The sequence below is a fragment of the Alligator mississippiensis genome, chromosome 2 (genome assembly GCF_030867095.1).
Source record: "Alligator mississippiensis isolate rAllMis1 chromosome 2, rAllMis1, whole genome shotgun sequence".
NCBI lineage: Eukaryota > Metazoa > Chordata > Crocodylia > Alligatoridae > Alligator > Alligator mississippiensis.
In genome coordinates this window covers 192,611,156-192,633,331 of record NC_081825.1, presented here as the reverse complement: position 1 = coordinate 192,633,331, position 22,176 = coordinate 192,611,156, and the positions used below count along the sequence as shown (strand labels likewise).

The window sequence follows — 22,176 nt, the reverse complement described above, 5'->3', positions numbered from 1 at the left end:
TAATTCAAGAAACATCAGGTCTAAGAATATTCTGGATGTCTATGAAGATTTCTGCAATGCTTGATGCTGCTTTGGTTACCTAACGTATAAAGTTTGTATTATATGACTAAACTGCAATTGGTGATTTTTAATCCCAAAAGCAAGCCATGCTGTATGAAGCATGATCTGCCTGTAAAATGAGATCTGGGCTGTATCCCCAGCCTTGCCACAAACTTGCCTTGGGCAAGGTATTTAACTTCTCCACTTCTTCCAGCAGGGTGTGTTATAGCTTAATTCATTAGATGTTAATCACTTTACATCTTCAGATAGAAGGTGTGTCAAACATAAGCCTAACTTTTACTTTTATTCCTGCAGAGACCAAATTACACACAGTGAAGTCAGGACAGATATTTAAGATAGAAACTAGGGACTACTGAAAAACATTCTGACAGGAGATCATTTAAACCAGTATATCTCATACAAACAGCAACCATTTTTATGTTTACCAAGCAATGGGGTTTCAGTCTAATGACCTAAAAATATGTTTAACTCAAAGACTGCTTTCATTGCCAACAAAGCCTCTAAGATTAAAAAAAAAAAAGCCTAAAGGCTTAACAAAAAAACCCCAAAAAACAAAACAAACCCCTATGAAAAATAACCCCTTGTAGATGGTTACTGACCCTCTCTCCAATCTGGGTTTGGTCTCCATGAGGAAGAATGTCAATATCAGGCTGAAGGGAGCAAGCATCAATTACTGCTTTGTATCTGCAAAAAAAAAAAAAAAAAAAAAAAAAAAAAAAGTGCTGTAAATCCACACAGATACTGCTAGACTTTCACATTTCCTACCTGCAAAGGAACAAAGATTAACCGGCTGGAAAAAATCACACAGTGGAAAAGCCTTGTTTGTTAGGCACTAATTGTTCTAATGGGATCTCTTTTAATCACAAGCAAGTAAATACCATTTCAGCTAACAAAGCATTTAAGATCAGCTTCCCAGGCCAATTTAAAACATTGAGTCTAAAAATAGACAAAACAAGCACCGCTTCTTTCACGGTGCAGTTACTCTTAAATGTTATTGTGTTTCCAGAATCAGGGCCTTAGTTTCCTGATTTGTTCATGTCATAGCTACAATGGAATAAGAAATAGTATTTATTCACTATAAATATGTAGCATAAATAATTATATTGTGCATATATGTATACACGTGTATATATACACTCACTTTTCTAATAGAACACTGAGAAGGTATCTACACATGCAACTAACATGAATCAATAAACTCTGGAATAGTTTGAGCCAGAGCAAAATACTCCCAAGTGCAGTGACTATATGTGCGCCCAGGACAGCAGCAATTTGAACTTAGGTGGAGCAGTTTACAAGAGGGCCACTCAGCCTTGGGCTCTGCGTCTGCTTCAGCATCTCCGCTTTAGAATGGCAGTGGGGGTGCTTCATCTAAAGCTTGTCAAAAGAGCTTCAGCTAAATTGCTCCTGCCACCATTTTGAAGTGTGGGGACGCTGAAACATGAGACACAGGAGGCTGCTGGAGCGCAGTAATTGTCAAGCTCCAGCAGACTGGATTAATCAAGTTGACTAATTAGCCCTGCAGTAGACATTACACGTCTACATGTGTGCCCCTATTAGGCTTGAGTAAACTAATTAATTTCACAGCAGGGTACTATTTCTAAATACAAGTACTTTTCTGCAGAAGAGTGTTTTACTCCTCAGTATCATATATGTAGATGCTGCCCTGGATCGCTGGGGCACAAGGATGCTTTCAGTGTAGGGGCCACCTGCTGGCTAGCCCCACAGTGAAACACCCTCATTCCCCAGCCAGACACTTCACAGCACGTTGAGCTGAGGGGAACAGCTCCAGGCTGACGAGCTGACCCCTGGGGCTGCTCCAACCTGGATCAACGTGTTGTGGTCCCAGGTGCACATTCAAATGGCACACCTGGGAGCAATAAACTCCAGAACAATAAACTCTGGGGGGTTTATTGCTTCACATTAATTGCATGTAGAGATATGCCCACTGATATCAGCTTGCATTGGAACAGATTCGATTAATTGAGCCTGCTGGAATGTGGCAATTACTGCACTTCAGCAGCCTCCTACGTCTCATGTATCAGCATCCCCGCACTTCAAAATGGCAGTGGGGCACTTTATCTAAAGCACCCCATCCACCATTTTGAAGTGCAGGGATGCTGATATATGAGGTGCTCTGGGTGCTTTAATTAGAGCGGCTCTCAGAGTGGCTCCAATTAAAGCACCCCTCCTCCCCTGGTGCACTTGTATAAACACCCTTTAAAACCAGAGTCTCATCACTGCAGGAGCACAACTCTCTCAAGCCATGTCTACATATGTGCTTTAAGTAGAATAATTAGCTGTGAAGTAAAGCATCACCTTCTACATGTGTGATAGTATTAGGCCGCACTGAACTAATTTACATCATATTAAGATAGTACTGTCCTCGACAGTATGCTGGGGTAATTTACTGTGCTTAAACACACGTGTAGACACTGATTGCAGGTATAAATTGTGCCTAGTGAGACCAGCCAGCTGGGGGCCAGACTCTTGCCTGCCACCTAGCCATGTGGCTCTACACTTTCAGCACCTTGTGCCCCAGGCAGTCCCTCTACTGCCTGATGCCACCACCCAGAGCCCAGGACTAAGTGGCCAGGTGTAAGCTGCTCCACCCCAGCTCAAATTCCTGCTGTCCTGGGCACACATATAAATGCTGCACTTGGGAGTAGTTTACTCTGGCTCAGACTACTCCAGAGTTTATTGCTTCATGTTCATTGCATGTGTAGATACCCTCTCAGTGTTCTGTTGGAAAGAAGAATTTGACTCACTTTTCTCCTACACAGCCAGCATTCTCATTGATGTTAATGGTCTGGTTCTTAGAGCCAAACCCACATGGACACTGGGGCTGGAGGCATCAGGCCTGTTTTTGAGCTCACTTATACTAGTATAAATCTGGATTATCTTCACTGACGTCACAGAAATTAAAGAAGTGCAAATGGCACCAGAATCAGGCTCATTTTGTCTGCCTAGGGTAGGAAATTTTGATTTGACTATATCTAAGTAAAAACAGACTGACTAAGAACAGAAATTTAGCAACCACCTCTATTTTGACAAGGAAGAGTGCATTCACTGGTGGTATCTACTATAACTTTTTGATCAACTCAGTGTTCCTTTCCATGTGCACAGGAATGGCAGGAGAATGATTAACCTCTCTATCTTGAAATTATGCCCTTTTGGGAGCCCATTGATTACTATCTGAATAGACAGACACTTCTTATATGAAACTAGCTCTATTATGTCTGTGGTCAGCACAAAGTTACTGGTGTGAATAGGATCCCATACAGCACAGCCATGCCCAAGCAACCATTATCTGATGCAAAAGGAGGGGAAGCACAGCAGGAAGGAGAATATAGTCTGTTTATCATAAGAAGCCAAGTTAGTCATCTCTGTGAATGGTAATTAATTCTAATTAATTCTTCCCTTATTTTTATCTGAAAGGTGCTGAAACTCATTACCTTTGTTTGTTGAAGGGGCTTTCAAAAGTGATGTTCTCTTCCACAGTAGCATTGAGCAGCCATGGTTTCTGAGAGGCATATGCCACTGATCCTCTTCTCCTGGAAAAACAGGAATGGTCACCTTATCAGTCCAGAGTTCTTTAAAATATAGTAAGTATAAAAATAGGAAGCAGAAACTAGTAACAAGTCTTCACCAATGCAGCCTTTACTAATCCCTCCCTCTAGCCACTTTCCTAGCATCATGGTAGCTGGAGGTTCTTCATTAGTGAAAGCCCGAGGTCCCCATCCCTATTATGGGGTTGGGGAGATGTCATAGTGCAGAATCAACACAACCCTACTGATTTTACTATGAGGGGCTATCAACAGGTCAAAAAGCCAAGGCCTGATTTCCCTGACAGGCAGCAGATATGGCCCCTGAATAAATATAAGGTGCTGAGTCCTAATGGCCTCACTCATGCAAGAAGCTTATGATTTCATTGAGACTGCTCACTGGGGTGAGGCCAGGAAGATTTGGCCCTACCTGTTTGATTTCAATTAAACAGATATTTTCTTCCTTTATATAATGTTCATGTACCTTTCCCAGTCTATATCTATGGGAGCAGCCATTACATCACTCCTCTCCAATCTGGACGTTTTATGTAATTCAAACCATGTGCAAATTGTAAGGTACACAAGACACCTTTGCTTTATCAGGGACTAAGGTCACCAGCCTTGCTCTTCTGTCAAGTCTTCACTAGGCAGGCTTAGAATTAATTATGAGACACAATTTTCTTGGATGAGCTTGGAGGACACAGTGTTATGCTACCCCGATGGCCTTTCTAGTATAAAAACTAAGACCTCACTGGAATGTTAATGATGTTTGATGACTCTTCCTAGCTGAAAGATGACATGGAATCTCAAAAGAGTTATAGTGACAGTCCCAAATCTAATCAAGGGGCATTCAGTCCAGTTTCAAAAGGAAGCCATTAGTTAAATTAGTGTGAAACACATGTATAAACAATTTGAAAAAATGCTTTGAACACTAAGACAAATATGTATTCAGTGCTTAACATTCACCGTGTCTCTCATTCACCTGTTAATGCTAAAAACGTTACATTTTTCTGTGCTCAGTCATGAAAGAGGGCAAAAGATTTCACTTAATTAGTTTTTGCTGAAAAATCAATTGCTGATGTGATTTTAAAAAGTTTCAGGGGATAAAGTCATACAAGCTTTATACAAACGTATATTGCCTTTCAAACAGTGCTACTGGATCAACAACTGTAGATGTAATTCACTCCTATGAAGAGGTCAAAGCACGAAACAAACACACTATAGAACACCCATATACATTCTGTTTTCAGCTCATACGTGTGGCAGCTAGATATTGGAATAGTGACCTGCATGGGTGTGATGCTTATCCTCTTTGAATCCTGGGAAGACTGATCTAACTGAAGTTAAGATCAGGTTGACATGTGGAACCAGACCTCTTATTTATTACATGGGCAAAAACTTTTGTAAGCACTAGCAGCATAAGAAATTCATGCTCAGTCCAGTGTCTCTTATAATGGACACAATCACTCAGGCAAAACTCTCAGTGCAATCAAGAGAAAAATAATTTGAAAACACAGAATTAAAATATGGCAGAACAAAATATTCTAAATGGAACTCCAAGGGATTTTATTTTTGAATGTCTAGTTTGAATGTACCTAATTCCACAGGGCAAGACTGCATGGAAAACACTGCACAGACAAACCTACTTTATGCAGGTTATAAGTACATGCCTACTACCCCACAGGTGTTAATGACCCTGTTTTTAGTTCTTGCTAAAAAATCTAACTCAGGTGTGGTAATATTAACTCAGGTGTAGAAATGACTGACAGCAAAGTATTGGAGGCACTGTCAAGTCACTCAAGAAGGCTAGATTTTGCTTTATGAATCTGAATAAGAGACATTAAATACATTTAACTATAATGACTACAGGATTAATGACACAATCTCTTTCGACTGTTTTAACTATTTTTGCTTATTTTGGGGTTTTTTTTTACTTTATGTATAATCTAGCAAATCAGGGCACATTCCAATAGTTATATTTCTTTTTGCTTTTATCTTAAACTGAATAATAGAGCTCTAGTCCCTTAGCCTATTAGGAAAGCATCTACTTTCTGTTTAACTGGAGAAAAATATGTGTTTTGTTATATGTGATGGTGTTCCATGTTATCTACACCCCATTTTCAAAATCTTAGATCTGCCCATGGATCTGTGTCAGAAACATGTATTCTGCTGATCCTTATCTCTCTCTATCTGCTCACACTTTCATTTTCAGAAGCAATTAAATGTGCACTCACTTTTTTCAATCTGGCTCAGCTCCCCAGATAGCAAAATATTCATATATTATTATCCTTATGCATGAATATGAAGAAATCTTCATGAATGTCACTGTCTAATTATACATCTGGCTACACCCTTAATTCCTTTTCTATTTGTTCTTATGTGTTCTAAATCATGCAACCGCTGCATACAAAGTAAAATAATTAAATCTGATTCTCAAGGAGGAACAAGAACAAGTCTAAAATTATGCCCTTTTGGGAGCCCATTGATTACTATCTGAATAGACAGACACTTCTTCTTATATGGAACTAGCTCTATTATGTCTGTGGTCAGCACAAAGCTACTGTTGTCAATAGGATCCCATACAGCACAACCATGCCCAAGCAATTAATATGAGATGCTGATGTACTTTCCAATTAGGTTTTAGGATACTGTACCTGAATTCAACATCAACAGCTGTTTCCTTTTCTGGGCTGTGAAATCAAAGCATCAGTTATTATTTGTTTAGAAAGATAATAAAAATGTAAGGCTCAAATAAGCAAATAACTAGGATCCCTGCTTATCAAACGAATATCAGTGTTTCCTTGCACTTGCTGATGGACTACATATAGCCACCTGTTATTTCATCTCGTACTTAAATTTTAAACTCTTTGGGCCAAGAACTACCTCTTTGTTCTGTTTGTACAGCATCTAGCACAAAGACAGTCTTAGAAATTATTAAGGTTGCTTTGCACTATGGTAAGTCAAAAATTTCCTAAAACAAAAACAAAGCATGCATGCAAAATCTGAATTATTTAAGCATTTCTCAAACAGAAAACAGGAAGCTTGTAACAATGACAGTCATGCACTTGCAACCCAATCCTGAAGTACTAGGAAATGTATTAGTGGACAAATATCCCATTATACCTATTGTGACAAAATAAGTTATTTAAAGTTAATTAAAATTATTTACAGAAACAAACATGACATTTTAGAAAAATGTCAAAAATATTTGATTGCATGGAAAAATAGCTGTGTCTTATTTTTTTTTAATAAATCGGGCAATCCAGGAATTTACAGGAATGTACCTTATACCACATGGAATTTTGTGGAAATTGTCCCATGCGGTCATACAGAGTTTAGTGAAGCAGCATGAGTTTGAATTAGAGTACAATTTGGTCTGTAGCGCATATGTACTGTATAGGAATTTCATGTACTGCTTAAAAACTCAAAAAGCAGTCACACAGGAAGATTAGGATCTTTAACAAAATATGTTAGTTCAGAGTGATAACAAATAAGTTGTATGCTAAAAAACCTCTTTAAATACATGCTTGTATTTAATACAGATATATAAACACGCCCCATCAATCTCATCAAACAGACATATTACACAATTTATGCCAACATTCTTAAATCCTTATCTTTTAAGAATGAAACATGCAAGTTATTATGTGTTAAACTGATAAATAAATGTCTTGATTATATGGAGTTTAGCAGATATTACTGCCAACGCAGCAAATGGTGTATACTGAAATCAGTTTTATGTTTCAAAAAATAACACAGCAATCCTATTTACAAATCAGGCCTGAGCTCCTACAGTGTTTAATGACTCATTTTCAAGGTGGTGGTGCATTTTTCATACCACTGTCCAAAACAGCATATTAATCCAGCATAATGCAAACTGATAAAAACCATTGGCAAGCCATGCCATTTTTGTTTCTTCTTCAGCCATCAACTAACAGCCCTTATTTAAATAGTGTTGCGGTAGAAAATGAGAAGAGGTTAAGAAGAATAAAATCTGAAAATAAGGTAAAGCAGACAGAATGTTAAGAACTATTTTATACTAATGACATCTAAAGATAGGAACTCAGAGAGCAAAGAGGAATGTGTTGTTAAAAGGTATTGTTAAAAGGATGCCCCATATTCCTTGCTAGGCAGGAAATAAACCCAATCCAAAAGGTACTCCATCTGATGTTTAGGGGATTACTTTGAAAGTAAGTAAAGTGATGGAAAAGCAGCAGGAAGGTCCAAAGGAACAACAGCAGAGTATACTATTTACTCAATTCTGAGACAAGGTCCCTCCTCCATTTAACATGAATTGAGAACTTAGAATAAGTTAGAATAAACTTAACATCAAGTCTGAGGGCAGTGCGGGAGGCAGGTGGCTGCTGTGGCTCAGGCTCCAGCCCTCGCCTAGAGTAGGAGCCATAGCCACAGGTGCCGCCTGTTCCCCAACCACCCTGCTGACTCTGCACACCACCATCTTCCACCTGCAGCCTCTTCATAGATTTCATAGACATTAGGGCTGGAAGGGACCTCGGAAGATCACTGAGTTCAGCTCCCTGCCCAAAGGGCAGGAAGTCAGCTGGGGTCATAGGATCCCAGCAAGATAAGCTTCCAAATTTCTCTTGAAGGCGTTCAAAGTAGGTGCTTTAACCACCTTTGGCGGCAGCCTATGTCAGACCTTGGGGGCTCGGACAGTTCTTCCTTATGTCCAGCCTGAAACGGTCTTGCAGGAGTTTATAACCGTTCGACCTCGTCATCCCTTGGGGCGCTCTGGTGAGAAATCATTCCAGCAGATCCTGGTGAACACCCCTGATAAACTTATAGGCGGCCATCAAATCACCCCTGAGCCTGCGCTTTTCTAGGCTAAAGACTCCCATAGCTCTCAGCCTCTCGTCATAAGGTCTGTTTTCCTGACCTCTGATCATGTGCGTGGCTCTTCTCTGGATTCTCTCAAGCTTCTCCACATCCTTTTTGAATTGAGGAGCCCTAAACTGGACGCAGTACTCCAGCTGCGGCCTCACCAGGGCTGAGTACAATGGGAGAATGATGTCCTGAGATTTCCTTGAGAAGCATCTATGTATGCAAGCCAGCATTTTGCTCGCTTTACTAGCCTCAGCATCACACTGAAGGCGCATATTCATCTTGTAGTCAATCATGACCCGCAAGTTCCTTTCATTCGTAGTGCTAACCAGCATAGCACTGCCGAGCCTATAAGGATGCTGCAGGTTTTTCCTCCCAAGGTGGAGAACCTTGCATTTTTCAGTGTTAAACACCATCAGGTTCTTGTCCACCCATTTCCTGAGCCTGTCCAGGTCAGCCTGGATCACCCTCCTGTCCTCAGGTGTGGATGCTTTACCCCAGAGTTTGGTATCATTGGCGAACTTGGCCAGTCCGCTTCTGACTCCAATGTCCACATTTTTAATGAAGATGTTGAACAACATAGGTCCAAGGACAGAGCCTTGTGGGACGCCACTGGTCACAGGGCACCATGACTATTGACTTCCATCAAGCACCACCCTCTGGGTCCAACCACGGAGCCAATTCCCCAGCCAGTGGATCGTGGTGGACCTGAGGCCACAGTTGGCCGGTTTTGCCAAGAGGTGATCATGGGATACCAGATCGAAGGCTTTTTTGAAGTCAAGTTATGTGACGTCAATCTCCTCTCCCTTCTCCAGATAATAGGTCACCTGGTCATAAAAGGAAATAAGAATGGTCAAGCAAGACCTACCCACAACAAACCCATGCTGGCTATCCCTCAGGATGTTGCCGTCAGCCAGTCTATTAAGAATGGCCTCTTTGATAATCTTTTCTAAGACCTTCCCTGGGATAGAGGTCAGTTTGATGGGCCTGTAGTTTGCTGGATCCACTTTCCTCCCTTTCTTGAAGATAGGCACCACATAGGCCTTCTTTCAATCTTCAGACACTTCACCAGAGTGCCAAGAGTTCTCGAAGATTCGTGCTAGGGACTGGGCTATGATGCTAGCCAGGTCCTTGAGTACCCTGGGGTGTAGATTGTCAGGGCCAGCTGACTTGAAGGTGTCCAGCCTCTCAAGGTATTCCTTCATGAGGTCAGCATTGATGGAGGGCAGGGAATCTGCCTCACCCAGGCCTCTCTGTCCAGTAGTGGGCAGGGGTGTCCCGTGGGACTGATGAAAGACTGATGCAAAGTGTAACAGCATCGCAGCCGCGACTCTGTTACTAAGATGGGGTAGCAGCTGTCGGAGATTAGAACATCCGGGATATGGGGAGAGGTGGTCCGCCAGCAGATGATAGACAGCCCCGGGACCCGGGAAAGGAAACACCGGGGACTTTACTTTGGGGATGAGAAGGAAGAGTTAGATATCAAACAGCTGATAGAAGGGGGGAATTTCCCTCAAGAACAACGACAAGAACCCTTGTTTCAGAATCTATGGAAAACCCAGGAGGAAGAAGCCACGAGAGGAGCAGGACCCGCACCGAACCCCCCCCGGAACCCACGATACGAGGTAAGGAGGGGTCTGCTCTATAGAGTGGAGGATCTAGAAGAGGGAGGTGAGAGAGCACAGGTCCTGATACCCCGAAGATACTGGGAGGGCTTACTACGGGTTGCCCACACCTTACCCATGTGGGGGCATCTGGGACGCGATAAGACGGAGGCCCGTCTCAAACGTCGGGTCTTTTGGCCCAGGATTTTTAAAATGACCAAGAAGTTTTGTGCGGAGTGTCCTGAATGCCAGAGGACAGGGGGGTAAGACCAGCCCAAGTGCCACTGATCCCTATGCCCTTGATTGCCCAGCCATTTGATTGAATAGCCTTGGATATTGCTGGGCCTTTCCTGTGCAGTAAGATGGGATACCAATTTATTTTAGTAATCATAGATTATGCCACAAGATTCCCAGAGGCGGTCCCTCTAAGGTCTGTGACGGCTCCAGCCATAGTAACAGCCCTACTTCGATGGATAGCCTGGGTGGGAATACCCCGTGAGATACTAACCGATCAAGGGAAAAACTTTATGTCGAAAATCCTGAAAGGGGTGTGCAAGGTCCTAAAAATAGATCAATTACGCACCTCGGTATACCACCCACAAATGGATGGGTTAGTCGAGCGGTTTAACCATACACTCAAGGGGATGGTTAAGGCATGCATTCAGGGGGACGCCCATGAGTGAGACGCACTTTTACCCCCTTTGCTATTTGCAATAAGGGATGCTCCTCAGGCCTCAATGGGATTTGCCCCGTTTGAACTAGTTTACGGACATAGCCCATGGGGCTTGCTTGACCTAATATGTGAGGGATGGACTCAAACACAGAGGGAGGACCCCCAAAACTGGGTGATAGGAGAGTTCCGGGAAAGATTGCAGAAGGCATTAGAGATTGCCCAGAGACATCTCAGCCAAAGTCAAGAAAGACAACGGCAACAGTATGATGTGAGGGCCGTGGAGAGAGAGTTACAGATAGGGGATTGGGTGGTAGTACTACTTCCCAATAGTACCCATAAACTGACAGCTCGATGGCAAGGACCCTTTCAAGTAACCAGGCGAATGGGGTCGGTGAACTATGAGGTACTACGTACCAACCCTACACGGCGTAAGCAAATATACCATATTAACCTCCTGAGGAAATGGCAACAAGGGGAAGGATGGTTGGTGAGACAGGAGGAAGAGGAAGAAGAAGAGGCTACTACAGTACGGCGCCTAACGGGAACACTGGAGGCACCCCAAGTGGACGACCAATTAGATCTATGCCGGTAGGCCGAGGTGAAAGCCCTAATCACGCAGTTTCAAGATGTGTTTAAGGAGATGCTGGGGGAAGCGAAAGGAGTCTTGTAGAATGGTGTCTACGAGGAGTGCTGCTAGGGCCTCTGCCCAGGGGGACAAGGCTACCAGGGGCAGGTCTGAGGCCTCCACCCAGACCGAGCCCATGGGGGAGCCGGTGTCCCCCTACCTCCTGGCCTGTGGGGTATCCCCAGCAGGACCGGGGGGAGCAGAGATTGGGGGCCCCCACACCTGTCCAGCAGGTGCCCGTCTTAGGGCTCTGGAGGCGCAGGTGAGGGAGCTCCGGGAGGAGGTTAGCAGGCTGAGGGGGATCAGGGAGGCGGAGGATGAAATTGACAGTTATTTCCTTTCCCTGCAGGCCCAGGCACCCAAGGAAGAAGCACCCCGGGGAATACCCTCCACAGCAGAGTGGCAGACGGTCACAGCCAGGACCGGAGCGGCACGCAGTGAACCGGTACCAGCTTCTCCAGTCCGACTGGTGAACAGGTACGAGGCCCTGGCGACCCTGCAGGAGATGGAAGGGGAGGAGGACACCCTTGGGCAAGAAGAAACACCACGTTCTTCACACTCCAAACAGATCAAGAGATCCACGATGACCCAGAGGAGGAGGCGACGAGTGCTCGTCATAGGAGACTCCATCCTGAGAGGTACGGAAGGGCCCATCTGTCGCCAGGACCCCTCGGCACGAGAGGTATGCTGCCTCCCTGGAGCAAAGATTCGGGATGTGACGGAGGTAATCCAGGCCAGGATCAAGCCCACCGATTATTACCCCATGGTCCTAGTCCATGTGGGTACTAATGATGCGGCCAGGAGAACCCCCGATCACTTGATGGAGGACTACTGTGCTCTGGGCGGTGTGCTGAAGCAGTTCGGTGCCCAGGTGGTTTTCTCTTCCATCCTACCAGTGACCGGACGAGGAAGACGGCAGGAGAACTGCATCAGAGAGACCAACTGGCGGCTTCGGCAGTGGTGTCTCGAGACAGGCTTCGGCTTCCTGGACCATGACCCGCACATCACGACGAGGGACATGCTCAGCTGGGATGGGCTTCACCTGTCCCCCAAAGGTAAGCGTGTGTTTTCTTCTAGGTTGGCGGATCTCCTCTGGCGGGCTTTAAACTAGGCTCGTCGGGGGGAGGGGAGTACGAGGGCAGGGGAAGCTGTGGACCACCAAACCATGTGGCACCCACAAGGACAGCCCAGCCTGAAGAAGGAGAACATTGGGAACCTGAAAGCCATGGGGAGGCCAGCACAACAGAACAGGTAAGGAACAAGAAGGTAAGAAACAATGGGCCCCATGGGACTGGGAGCGGGGGGGCAGCAAAGGCACCAGTCGCAGGGCTCAAGTGCCTATATACTAATGCTAGGAGCATGGGGAACAAGCAGGATGAACTAGCGCTCCTGCTTGCACTAAACACCTATGATTTAGTGGGGCTAACAGAGACCTGGTGGGATTCATCCCATGACTGGGCGGTACATATTGAGGGCTATAGATTGTATAGAAAGGACAGGTCGGGGAAGAAAGCGGGGGGGGTTGCACTTTATGTCAGTGAGCAATATACATCAACCCTCATCAAGACAGAATCCGAGGCTGAGGAAGTAGAAGGATTGTGGGTTAGGCTACATGGGGGGCAAGGAGAAAGGGATTTGGTGGTAGGGGTCTGTTACAGACCCCCACACCAAGGGGAAGAAATAGATGCGGGGCTCCTGAGGCAACTCTCGGAGACCATAAAAGCTAAAGAGGCGGTAGTCATGGGGGACCTAAACTACCCGGACATCTGCTGGGAGACGCAGACAGCAAGGTCCCATCGCTCACGCAGGTTTCTAACATGTGTACAGGACCTCCACCTGACACAGGAGGTGTATGGTCCCACTAGGGGGAATGCCATACTGGATCTGGTATTGGCAACGGGAGATGACATGATAGGGGACCTCCAGATCGGTAGCTATCTGGGAGACAGTGACCACCTTATAATAGAATTCAACATAAGACGGCGAGTGGGTAAGGTAACTAGTAGGGTAAAAGTGCTAGACTTTAGGAAAGCTGATCTCATTGCACTCAGGCGATTAGTCAAGGAAGCACTACAGAGTAGGAGTTTTGATGGGATGGGTGCCCAAGAAGGGTGGCTGTGCCTAAAGGAAATGATCCTTTGGGCACAAAGCAAGACGATCCCCGAGCGAGGCAAAAGAGGGAAAGGGGCCAGGAGGCTTCCATGGCTGACCAGAGAAATCCAGGGCAGCCTAAGGGCCAAAAGGGGAGCACATAAAAAGTGGAAACAGGGTGAGATCACTAAAGATGAATATACCTCCTCTGCTCGTGCTTGTAGGGAGGCAGTTAGGCGGGCCAAAGCTACCATGGAGCTGAGGATGGCAACCCAAGTAAAGGACAACAAGAAATTGTTTTTTAGATATATAGGGAGTAAAAGGAAGGCCCAGGGAGGAATAGGACCCCTGCTAAATGGGCAGAAGCAATTGGTGACAGATAGGGGGGACAAGGCTGAACTCCTCAATGAGTTCTTTGCCTCAGTGTTCCTAAGCGAGGGGCACGACAAGTCTCTCACTGGGGTTGTAGAGAGGCAGCAGCAAGGCGCCAGACTTCCATGCGTAGATCCTGAGGTGGTGCAGAGTCACTTGGAAGAACTGGATGCCTTTAAGTCGGCAGGCCCGGATGGGCTCCATCCGAGGGTGCTGAAGGCACTGGCCGACATCATTGCAGAGCCACTGGCGGGAATATTCGAATGCTCGTGGCGCACAGGCCAAGTCCCGGAGGACTGGAAAAGGGCTAACGTGGTCCCCATTTTCAAAAAGGGGAGGAAGGAGGACCCGGGCAACTATAGGCCGGTCAGTCTCACCTCCATCCTTGGTAAAGTATTTGAAAAAATTATCAAGGCTCACATTTGTGAGAGCCCGGCAGGACAAATTATGCTGAGGGAAAACCAGCATGGGTTTGTGGCGGGCAGATCGTGCCTGACCAACCTAGTCTCTTTCTATGACCAGGTTACGAAACGCCTGGACACAGGAGGAGGGGTGGATGTCGTATACCTGGACTTCAGAAAGGCCTTTGATACGGTATCCCACCCCATACTGGTGAACAAATTAAGAGGCTGTGATGTGGATGACTGCACAGTCCGATGGGTGGCGAATTGGCTAGAGGGTCGCACCCAAAGAGTCGTGGTAGATGGGTCGGTCTCGACCTGGAAGGGTGTGGGCAGTGGGGTCCCGCAGGGTTCGGTCCTTGGACCGATACTCTTTAATGTCTTCATCAGCGACTTGGACGTGGGAGTGAAATGTACTCTGTCCAAGTTTGCAGATGACACAAAGCTATGGGGAGAAGTGGACATGCCGGAGGGCAGGGAACAGCTGCAGGCAGACCTGGATAGGCTGGACAAGTGGGCAGAAAACAACAGGATGCAGTTCAACAAGGAGAAATGCAAAGTGCTGCACCTAGGGAGGAAAAATGTCCAGCACACCTACAGCCTAGGGAATGACCTGCTGGGTGGCACAGAGGTGGAAAGGGATCTTGGAGTCCTAGTGGACTCCAAGTTGAACATGAGCCGGCAGTGTGACGAAGCCATCAGAAAAGCCAATGGCACTTTATCGTGCATCAGCAGATGCATGACAAATAGGTCCAGGGAGGTGATACTTCCCCTCTATAGGGCGTTGGTCAGACCGCAGTTGGAGTACTGCGTGCAATTCTGGGCGCCACACTTCAAGAAGGATGCGGATAACCTGGAGAGGGTACAGCGAAGGGCAACTCGTATGGTCAAGGGCCTGCAGACCAAGCCCTACGAGGAGAGACTAGAGAAACTGGACCTTTTCAGCCTCCGCAAGAGAAGGTTGAGAGGCGACCTTGTGGCTGCCTATAAGTTCATCACGGGGGCACAGAAGGGAATTGGTGAGGATTTATTCACCAAGGCGCCCCCGGGGGTTACAAGAAACAATGGCCACAAGCTAGCAGAGAGCAGATTTAGACTGGACATTAGGAAGAACTTCTTCACAGTTCGAGTGGCCAAGGTCTGGAACGGGCTCCCAAGGGAGGTGGTGCTCTCCCCTACCCTGGGGGTCTTCAAGAGGAGGTTAGACGAGTATCTAGCTGGGGTCATCTAGACCCAGCACTCTTTCCTGCTTATGCAGGGGGTCGGACTTGATGATCTATTGAGGTCCCTTCCGACCCTAACATCTATGAACATCTATGAATCTATGAGTCTGTCACCACATTGTCACCCCTCCCGGAAGAATAATTAGGGATCATTGGCAGAGGTTACCACGCCACTTATGGCCGGTGGTCCACCAGAAGATTAATCAAATGAAGGAAGGAGGGATAATTGAAGAGTCCCAGAGTCCCTGGAGAAGCCCAATAGTAGTGGTACCCAAACCAGATGGATCTATCAGACTGTGTGTGGATTACCGAAAGCTAAATGAGGTAGCAAGATCTGATGCATTCCTGATGCCCCAGGTGGATGATATGCTTGAGAAAATTGGTCAGGCACGGTTCATATCCACCTTGGACCTCATGAAGGGTTACTGGCAGATCTCAATGGCGGAAGAGGACAAGGAGAAGACAGCGTTTGGGACCCCATGGGAGCTATTTCAATTTAGGAGAATGCCATTCGGATTACATGGAGCAGCGGCATCCTTTCAACGACTCATGGAACAACTATTGGCTCCGCACCAAGAATATGCCGCGGCTTACATCAACGATATTATTATCTTCTCCCCCAACTGGGAGGCACACTGCAAACACCTAAGACAAGTACTGGACAGCCTACGACGGACGGGTCTGACAGCGAACCCGCGAAAGTGTGCGTTGGGGAAGCGAGAGAGAATACCTGGGGTTCATGGTGGGCCAAGGAACTATAAAACCCATAACAGAAAAAGTGGCGGCCATAAAACGACAACCCCTTCCTAGAACGTTAAAACAACTTAGATCATTTCTGGGATTCGCCAACTATTATCGACGATTCATCCCGGACTTTTCAGAGAAGGCAGCCCCTCTAACCGAGTTGACAAAAGGACGACGAAACCCGATAGCCTGGAATCCAGGGGCTATACAAGCCTTTGACCACTTAAAAGAAGCCTTGGGCCAACATCCCATCCTATGCACCCTGGATTTTAGGAAAACCTTCTGCCTCCAGACCGATGCCTCGGCAGTAGCACTGGGGGCGATATTATTCCAGAAAGATCAAGGAATAGAGAGGCCAGTAGCTTTTGCGAGCCGGAAACTAAAACCGGCGGAGACACGATACCCCACAATAGAAAGGGAATGCCTAGCGGTCCGCTGGGCCGTAGAATTATTCCAATATTATTTATCAGGATGGAGGTTTGTGCTTATCACAGATCATACACCCCTGCGGTGGTTAAGAACAGCCAAATTAAGTTATGCTAGGCTTTTGAGGTGGTTGTTGGCCTTACAACCTTTCTTTTTTTCAGTGGAACACCGAGCAGGGAGAAGGAGTGGAAATGTAGATCTCCTATCATGTCCAGGAGACGATCCGAAGGAAAAAAAAATGCAGCAACAAACAAGTGGGACACCAGAAAATCATACACCCAGCTCGGATCTCCAAAGAGGAACAAGAGACATGGAAGATGAAATGAACGGGATAACACAGAGGAAGAAATGACTCACTCGAGTCGATACAACGATGTTTCGGCGACTTGAGAAAAAAAAAATCATCACGACAGCGAATCCATGGAGCAGGTGGACTACATAACTGAAGGGGGAGGTGTGTAGCAGCGTCGCAGCCGCGACTCTGCTAAGATGGGGTAGCAGCTGCCGGAGATTAGAACGTCCGGGAAATGGGGAACGTAATACCCCAGGCAGCCAATGAGGACCCAGAAAGAGAAATAAAACGAGGGAGGAAATTTCCCAAAGTTGCCTTCAGGCACTTACAGATTGAGAGAAGTGGGAGAGGAGCCCTGCGACAAGGAATACAGAGAGAGTCCAGGAGACAGGGACTCACTCTCAGATGACGACGGGATTTTGGGGGATCGATACGCCCCATGGGTTGCTTCTTACCTGGAAAGACAGCCTCTGCGGTGAGTCATAAAAACAGAGCAGCAGCGCGGAAAACCCCACAGCTCTGGGGCACAGCGTGGCGGGATTCCCTGAGCGGGAGAAAAAAGGAGAGAGAGAGAGCACCCGATCCTGCCCTGAAGGCACGGGACCCCGATCCCTCACCGGAGAGTGAAGGGAGGCATGGAGACAGAAGCGAAAGTAAAAAGGAAAACTGTGACTGAGCCGCGCTTCGCATGCTGGCACAAGCCACAGCTGGGGAATCCCGGTGTTGGCGTTAATCAGCCGCGAACGAGGCAATTAGCGACTGATTATCAAGATAACAAGTAGTCCTTACCGTTTGAGACAGACAGAAAGGACTGATGTGGCAAACTCCTTTTTTTTTGCCTGATGTTCCGAGAGAGCACAACAGGCTAATGATAATAAAGCACTCTGGACTAAGATCTGGCCAGCGTGTTCCTTACCGCAGTACCGGCATGTAACAACTCTTCCTCCCCCAGAATTTGCATTTAGATCAAGTCGTGGCAGGCGGGAATTGTGGGAACTACAAGAGAAGCAGGTACCCAGGACGGGCACGCTGACACAAAGTACCCATTTAATAGGTTGGCTTTTTCCTGGGCGTCGGTTGTCAGTTGTCCCATCTGTTTTAGCTTCTCCCTGTCTTTCCTCCTACGCAGACTCTGATCTCCTGCCTTTCCCATTCTCCCCCTCCCGCCGCTTGCCTTTACTCTGTGTTGGCAGGCAGCCTTGAGCACTGAGCGTGGCTCCAGCCTGGTCTCATAGCAGCAGGTAGCTCACAAAGCTGCTACAGGGCCAAGCTGGGGCCATGCTCAGTGCCAGAATGGGGATGAAGCCTGACTATTCAGAGCAGGTGCTGCAGGGCAAGAGGGAGCAGAGGCTGGGGGCAGGAAACAGAGGCTAGGGAGAAGTGGGGAGCAGAGGCTGGGGGGGAATAGTAGGGCTGTGCAAAACGGCACCATTTCATTTCGCCTTGAGTTTCGAAGTTTTGATGGAACAGCATTTTGTATTGAATTTCATTTCGATTCAAAACAGCTGTTCCGTTTTGCTTCATTGAAACAGTAAGGCTGTTTTGACTCTGTTTCAACGTTTTGCTAGATCGGCCGGGGACGGGGAAGTCAGCCCAGCTGGCCTGACTTCCCATCCCCCCACGCTAGATCACACCAGGAGCAGGGAGTCATCCCAGATGGACTGACTTTCCATCCCCAGCGTTATGGTCAAAACATTTCGACTAGCCTTGTTTTGTTTCGAGGCTGTTTCAACACCCTTTGTTTCATTTCAATTTTGCTGTTTCAACCTCAAAATGAGTCGAAACAAAACGGCCAGTGAAATTTTGCACAGCTCTAGGGAATAGGGGAGCAGAGGCTGGAGGAAGCAGTGATCAGAGGCTGGTGGAAAGGGAGGGCAGGCACAAGAAGCAGACAAGCTGTTTGACCTCCCAACACCACCTGCCTCCCCACTGTCTGCCCTCCCTGCAGTGGTAGGAGGGATGAATTAAAGCAACCCTCCAATAATTAGATTCCATCCATGGCAAATTATAACAATGTTATACATTTTCCATGGATAGAATCTAATTATTAGGGGGGGAGCTTAAATTCAGGGTTGTCTTAGATTCAAGTAAATATGTTTGTTAATGCTTCAGAAACTGAGAAAAAAATTCTGGTCAGCAGGGAATAGACAGAAGGCAGAGCCAAAAAAAGGACACAATCTGATTTCAATAGCCCACCACTCATTTACTTCAACAGCACCATTTTACTAGGCCTGTGCGAAGTGGCAAGTATTCAATTTGGATTCGGCCAATTTGGAGGGACAGTGATTCAATTCAATGATTCAAATCAGTGTCCTGATTCAATTTGGCCGATTTGGATTTGAAGATTCAGCCATAGAGTAAACGGGCAGCAGTCCTCTAGGACACTGGAAACAGCTGCCTCCAGCTGGTGAGTCTGTTGTGGTGGGCAGAGTGGGGAGGAAAGGGGCATGGTGGGGGCAGATCAATGCCCCCACAGCGAGGGAGGGATTGGGGCTGGGGCAAGCTGCCCAGCCAGGGCGCGGGGGCACAGGACTCGGGGAGGGGGCTCCCGGCACTGTGCACCGCCAGTCCAGAAGGGCATAGGAGTGGGCATGTGTCCCCAGATCTGTGCGGGGCGGGCTGGGCTGGGCTGCGCTTCAGGAGGCTAGCCCCAGCCACACACCACTGGGCTGCACTCCGTGGGGCGGGTGGAGCCAGGGATGTGCTCTGGGGGGCTAGCCCCAGCCACAGCCTGGAGCGTAGCCCTGGCTCCACCTACCCTGTAGAGCGCAGTGGAGCGGGGGCTATGGGGGGACTGCAGCTACCCTAAAATTCCCCATAGCTGCTGCTGCTGGCCCCGCTCTGATCTGGGTGCACGTGCCCACCCCCATGCCCTGCCACTGCTCGCCCATCTGGGACGAAGCCACGGCTTGTCCAGGAGGCACGGGGAGGCTGGGCAAACAGCAGGAAAGCATAACCCCCACTCCCAGTGCCTTCTGCTGCCTGTCCAAATTGCAGCCCCACCCAACCCACCCCGCGCAGATCCGGGGGCACACACCCACTCCCATAACCTCCCAGAACAGCAGCACATGGCGGTGCATAGTGGCGGGAGCCCTCTTCCTGAGTCCCATGCCCCCCTGCCCTAGCTGGGCAGCTTGTCCCAACCCTAGCCCCAATCCCTTCCTTGCTTTGTGGGCATTGATCTGCTTTCCCCCCACGCCTCTTCCCTTCCACCTCTGCTCACCATAACAGACTTACCAGCTGAAGGCAGATGTGTCCAGCATCCTCGAGGACTGCTGCCTGTTTAGTGTATGGCCAAATCTCCAAATCAACACCAAATCTTTTCTGAATCAATTCAGAGGCATCCAATTCAATTTGGAGTTTTTAACTGGTCACCCAATTCCACCGTATTGGGCCGAATCGAATCGGCTACCAAAGCTTCCCATGTCCCTACATTTTACCCATGATCTTTAGAACTGTCACTGATATAAGGTTTACCATTCTGGTAGTTTTCAAACCAGGCTATGGCAATCATGCTAGTAAGGTCTGCTTTAAAATGAGATTTGATAAGTACTCCAGAAATACAAATTGAACTATGCTCTCTAACTATAAGGCACGATTTCTATGAAAGGATGCCTGACCAACATGTAGACTAATCTGCTACTCCTGACTCTTTTCATTCTATACGTGCCTGAAGAGCTGTGGGTGCGAAAATAAACTCATGACATGGTGCCGAAAATGAACAAAAGAAATAATGAAGAAATAACTCGACTGGATTGGATTTTCAAAGGTACAGAGGGGGATAAGGATGGTCTTTTTCAAAAGCACCAACAGGGTAACATTTTCAAAAGGACCTAAGTGAATTAGACACTTATGTGGTATTTTCAATGAGACTGTTGCGTGGTTTTGAAAATTTTACCCAAAGTAACTTTCAGAAAGACTTATACCTTTGATTTGTGATAAGCTGAGTCCCCCTTTGGTTCCTTCCACTAGGACTGACTTAGTATGAAGACCAACAATCACATATAGTACCATACCTGACATCTTCCCCTGTCTCGCTGTCAGGAATACTGCTGCATCACAAATAAAAAGCAGACAAAGATCATTTACTTAAGTAAATACAAGCAATCTGTTCTCAGAAAGAGTAACAATTAAATTCCACTTTGTGTATAGACTGCAAACAGTTTTTACAATAGAGTCATTGCTGTTTGATGACAGCTGCATCTGTTCTTTCTGCAGGAACTGCACTTGGTTTTGGCAATAATAAAAAATGTCAATTTGTGACCAGCAGTTGTTTCCACCTAATCAGCTCATTTGATTCTAACCAAATTTGAGGTCTGCAAACCACCCTGGTGCTATCAGTGCTCAGAGAGTCCAGAAGTCCTAGTCTGATGGGCATATGAGTCCACTGGAAACTAAAGCATTCTCAGGTGAAACACTGATAGATGGAGAGTACATCCATTTACCATAACTGAAACAAGGGAAACTTGTGTCACTTTGTATTTCTCTGCAGCAGTAGCTGCACTTCCATAGGATATACCAAAAGAATGACAAACCAGATTTCCAGATTCATACTACTAGCTACATTCCATATTCATATCAGCAACTAGTCTTAGGGAGCATGTGTCCAGAGGGGTGTGGGCATGCATATGAAAGTGGGAGCTACTATCTTGGCTGTTTTCAAACATGCAACAACAGAATTGTTTTGACATGAGAATCTACAGTAGATGTTTTTGTTTTAGGTCATGCTTATTTCAGTTACAGTGAAAAGAATGACAAGCAGTGTTTGTATTCAGTGGGAAAAACAAAATCAGGGCAGAATATAATTTTTGTTCTTTAATGGAAGCCTTCTACCTACATAATTTGTGCTAACAATGAAAATTTATGCAGGCACTCAAGGAAAAAAAATGCACATGAAGTTTAAAAAATGTGGTTAAAACCAATCTGAAACACTAACTGATAAAAGTACAAGATAAATTCCAGTGACTACAGAATTCTGCATAGGCTTCCTGCATGGTGGTGTCATTGTCCTAAGCATTGGCTTATTGAAAAATCCCCCTCTCCACACAAGGAGCCTACATTTCATTCACATGAGTCACTGCAGCATCAAAAGTAAACTCCAACCCACCTTCTATCCAAATCCTGTGCATCTCACTGCATAGCAAGGTTTATTCAACATAAATATTTCCATACAGAAACACTGAAAGAACGGATATATTGAACATCTTTTCCATCTTGCACATTCTGCATAAGGACCAGGGATAATTGCAGTCCCTGAATCACATCACCTGCAAAAGGA

General features: G+C 46.4%; 1 protein-coding gene across 4 annotated transcripts in view; it reads right to left on the bottom strand.

Moving 5' to 3' along the window:
- The window catches only part of ABCC8 (ATP binding cassette subfamily C member 8), a 154,203-nt gene that overhangs the window by 50,003 nt on the left and 82,024 nt on the right, over positions 1 to 22,176 (bottom strand). For 3 of the 4 annotated variants that reach the window (XM_006277172.4, XM_019477069.2, XM_019477070.2), the window contains 4 exons: positions 20,915 to 20,950; positions 6,260 to 6,295; positions 3,516 to 3,614; positions 660 to 744 (listed from right to left, as the gene is read on the bottom strand). In XM_006277172.4, coding sequence (XP_006277234.2) covers positions 660 to 744; positions 3,516 to 3,614; positions 6,260 to 6,295; positions 20,915 to 20,950 — 256 coding nt within the window. The remainder of the gene's footprint in view (positions 1 to 659; positions 745 to 3,515; positions 3,615 to 6,259; positions 6,296 to 20,914; positions 20,951 to 22,176) is intronic. The other variant, XM_019477068.2, reaches the window with a different exon arrangement.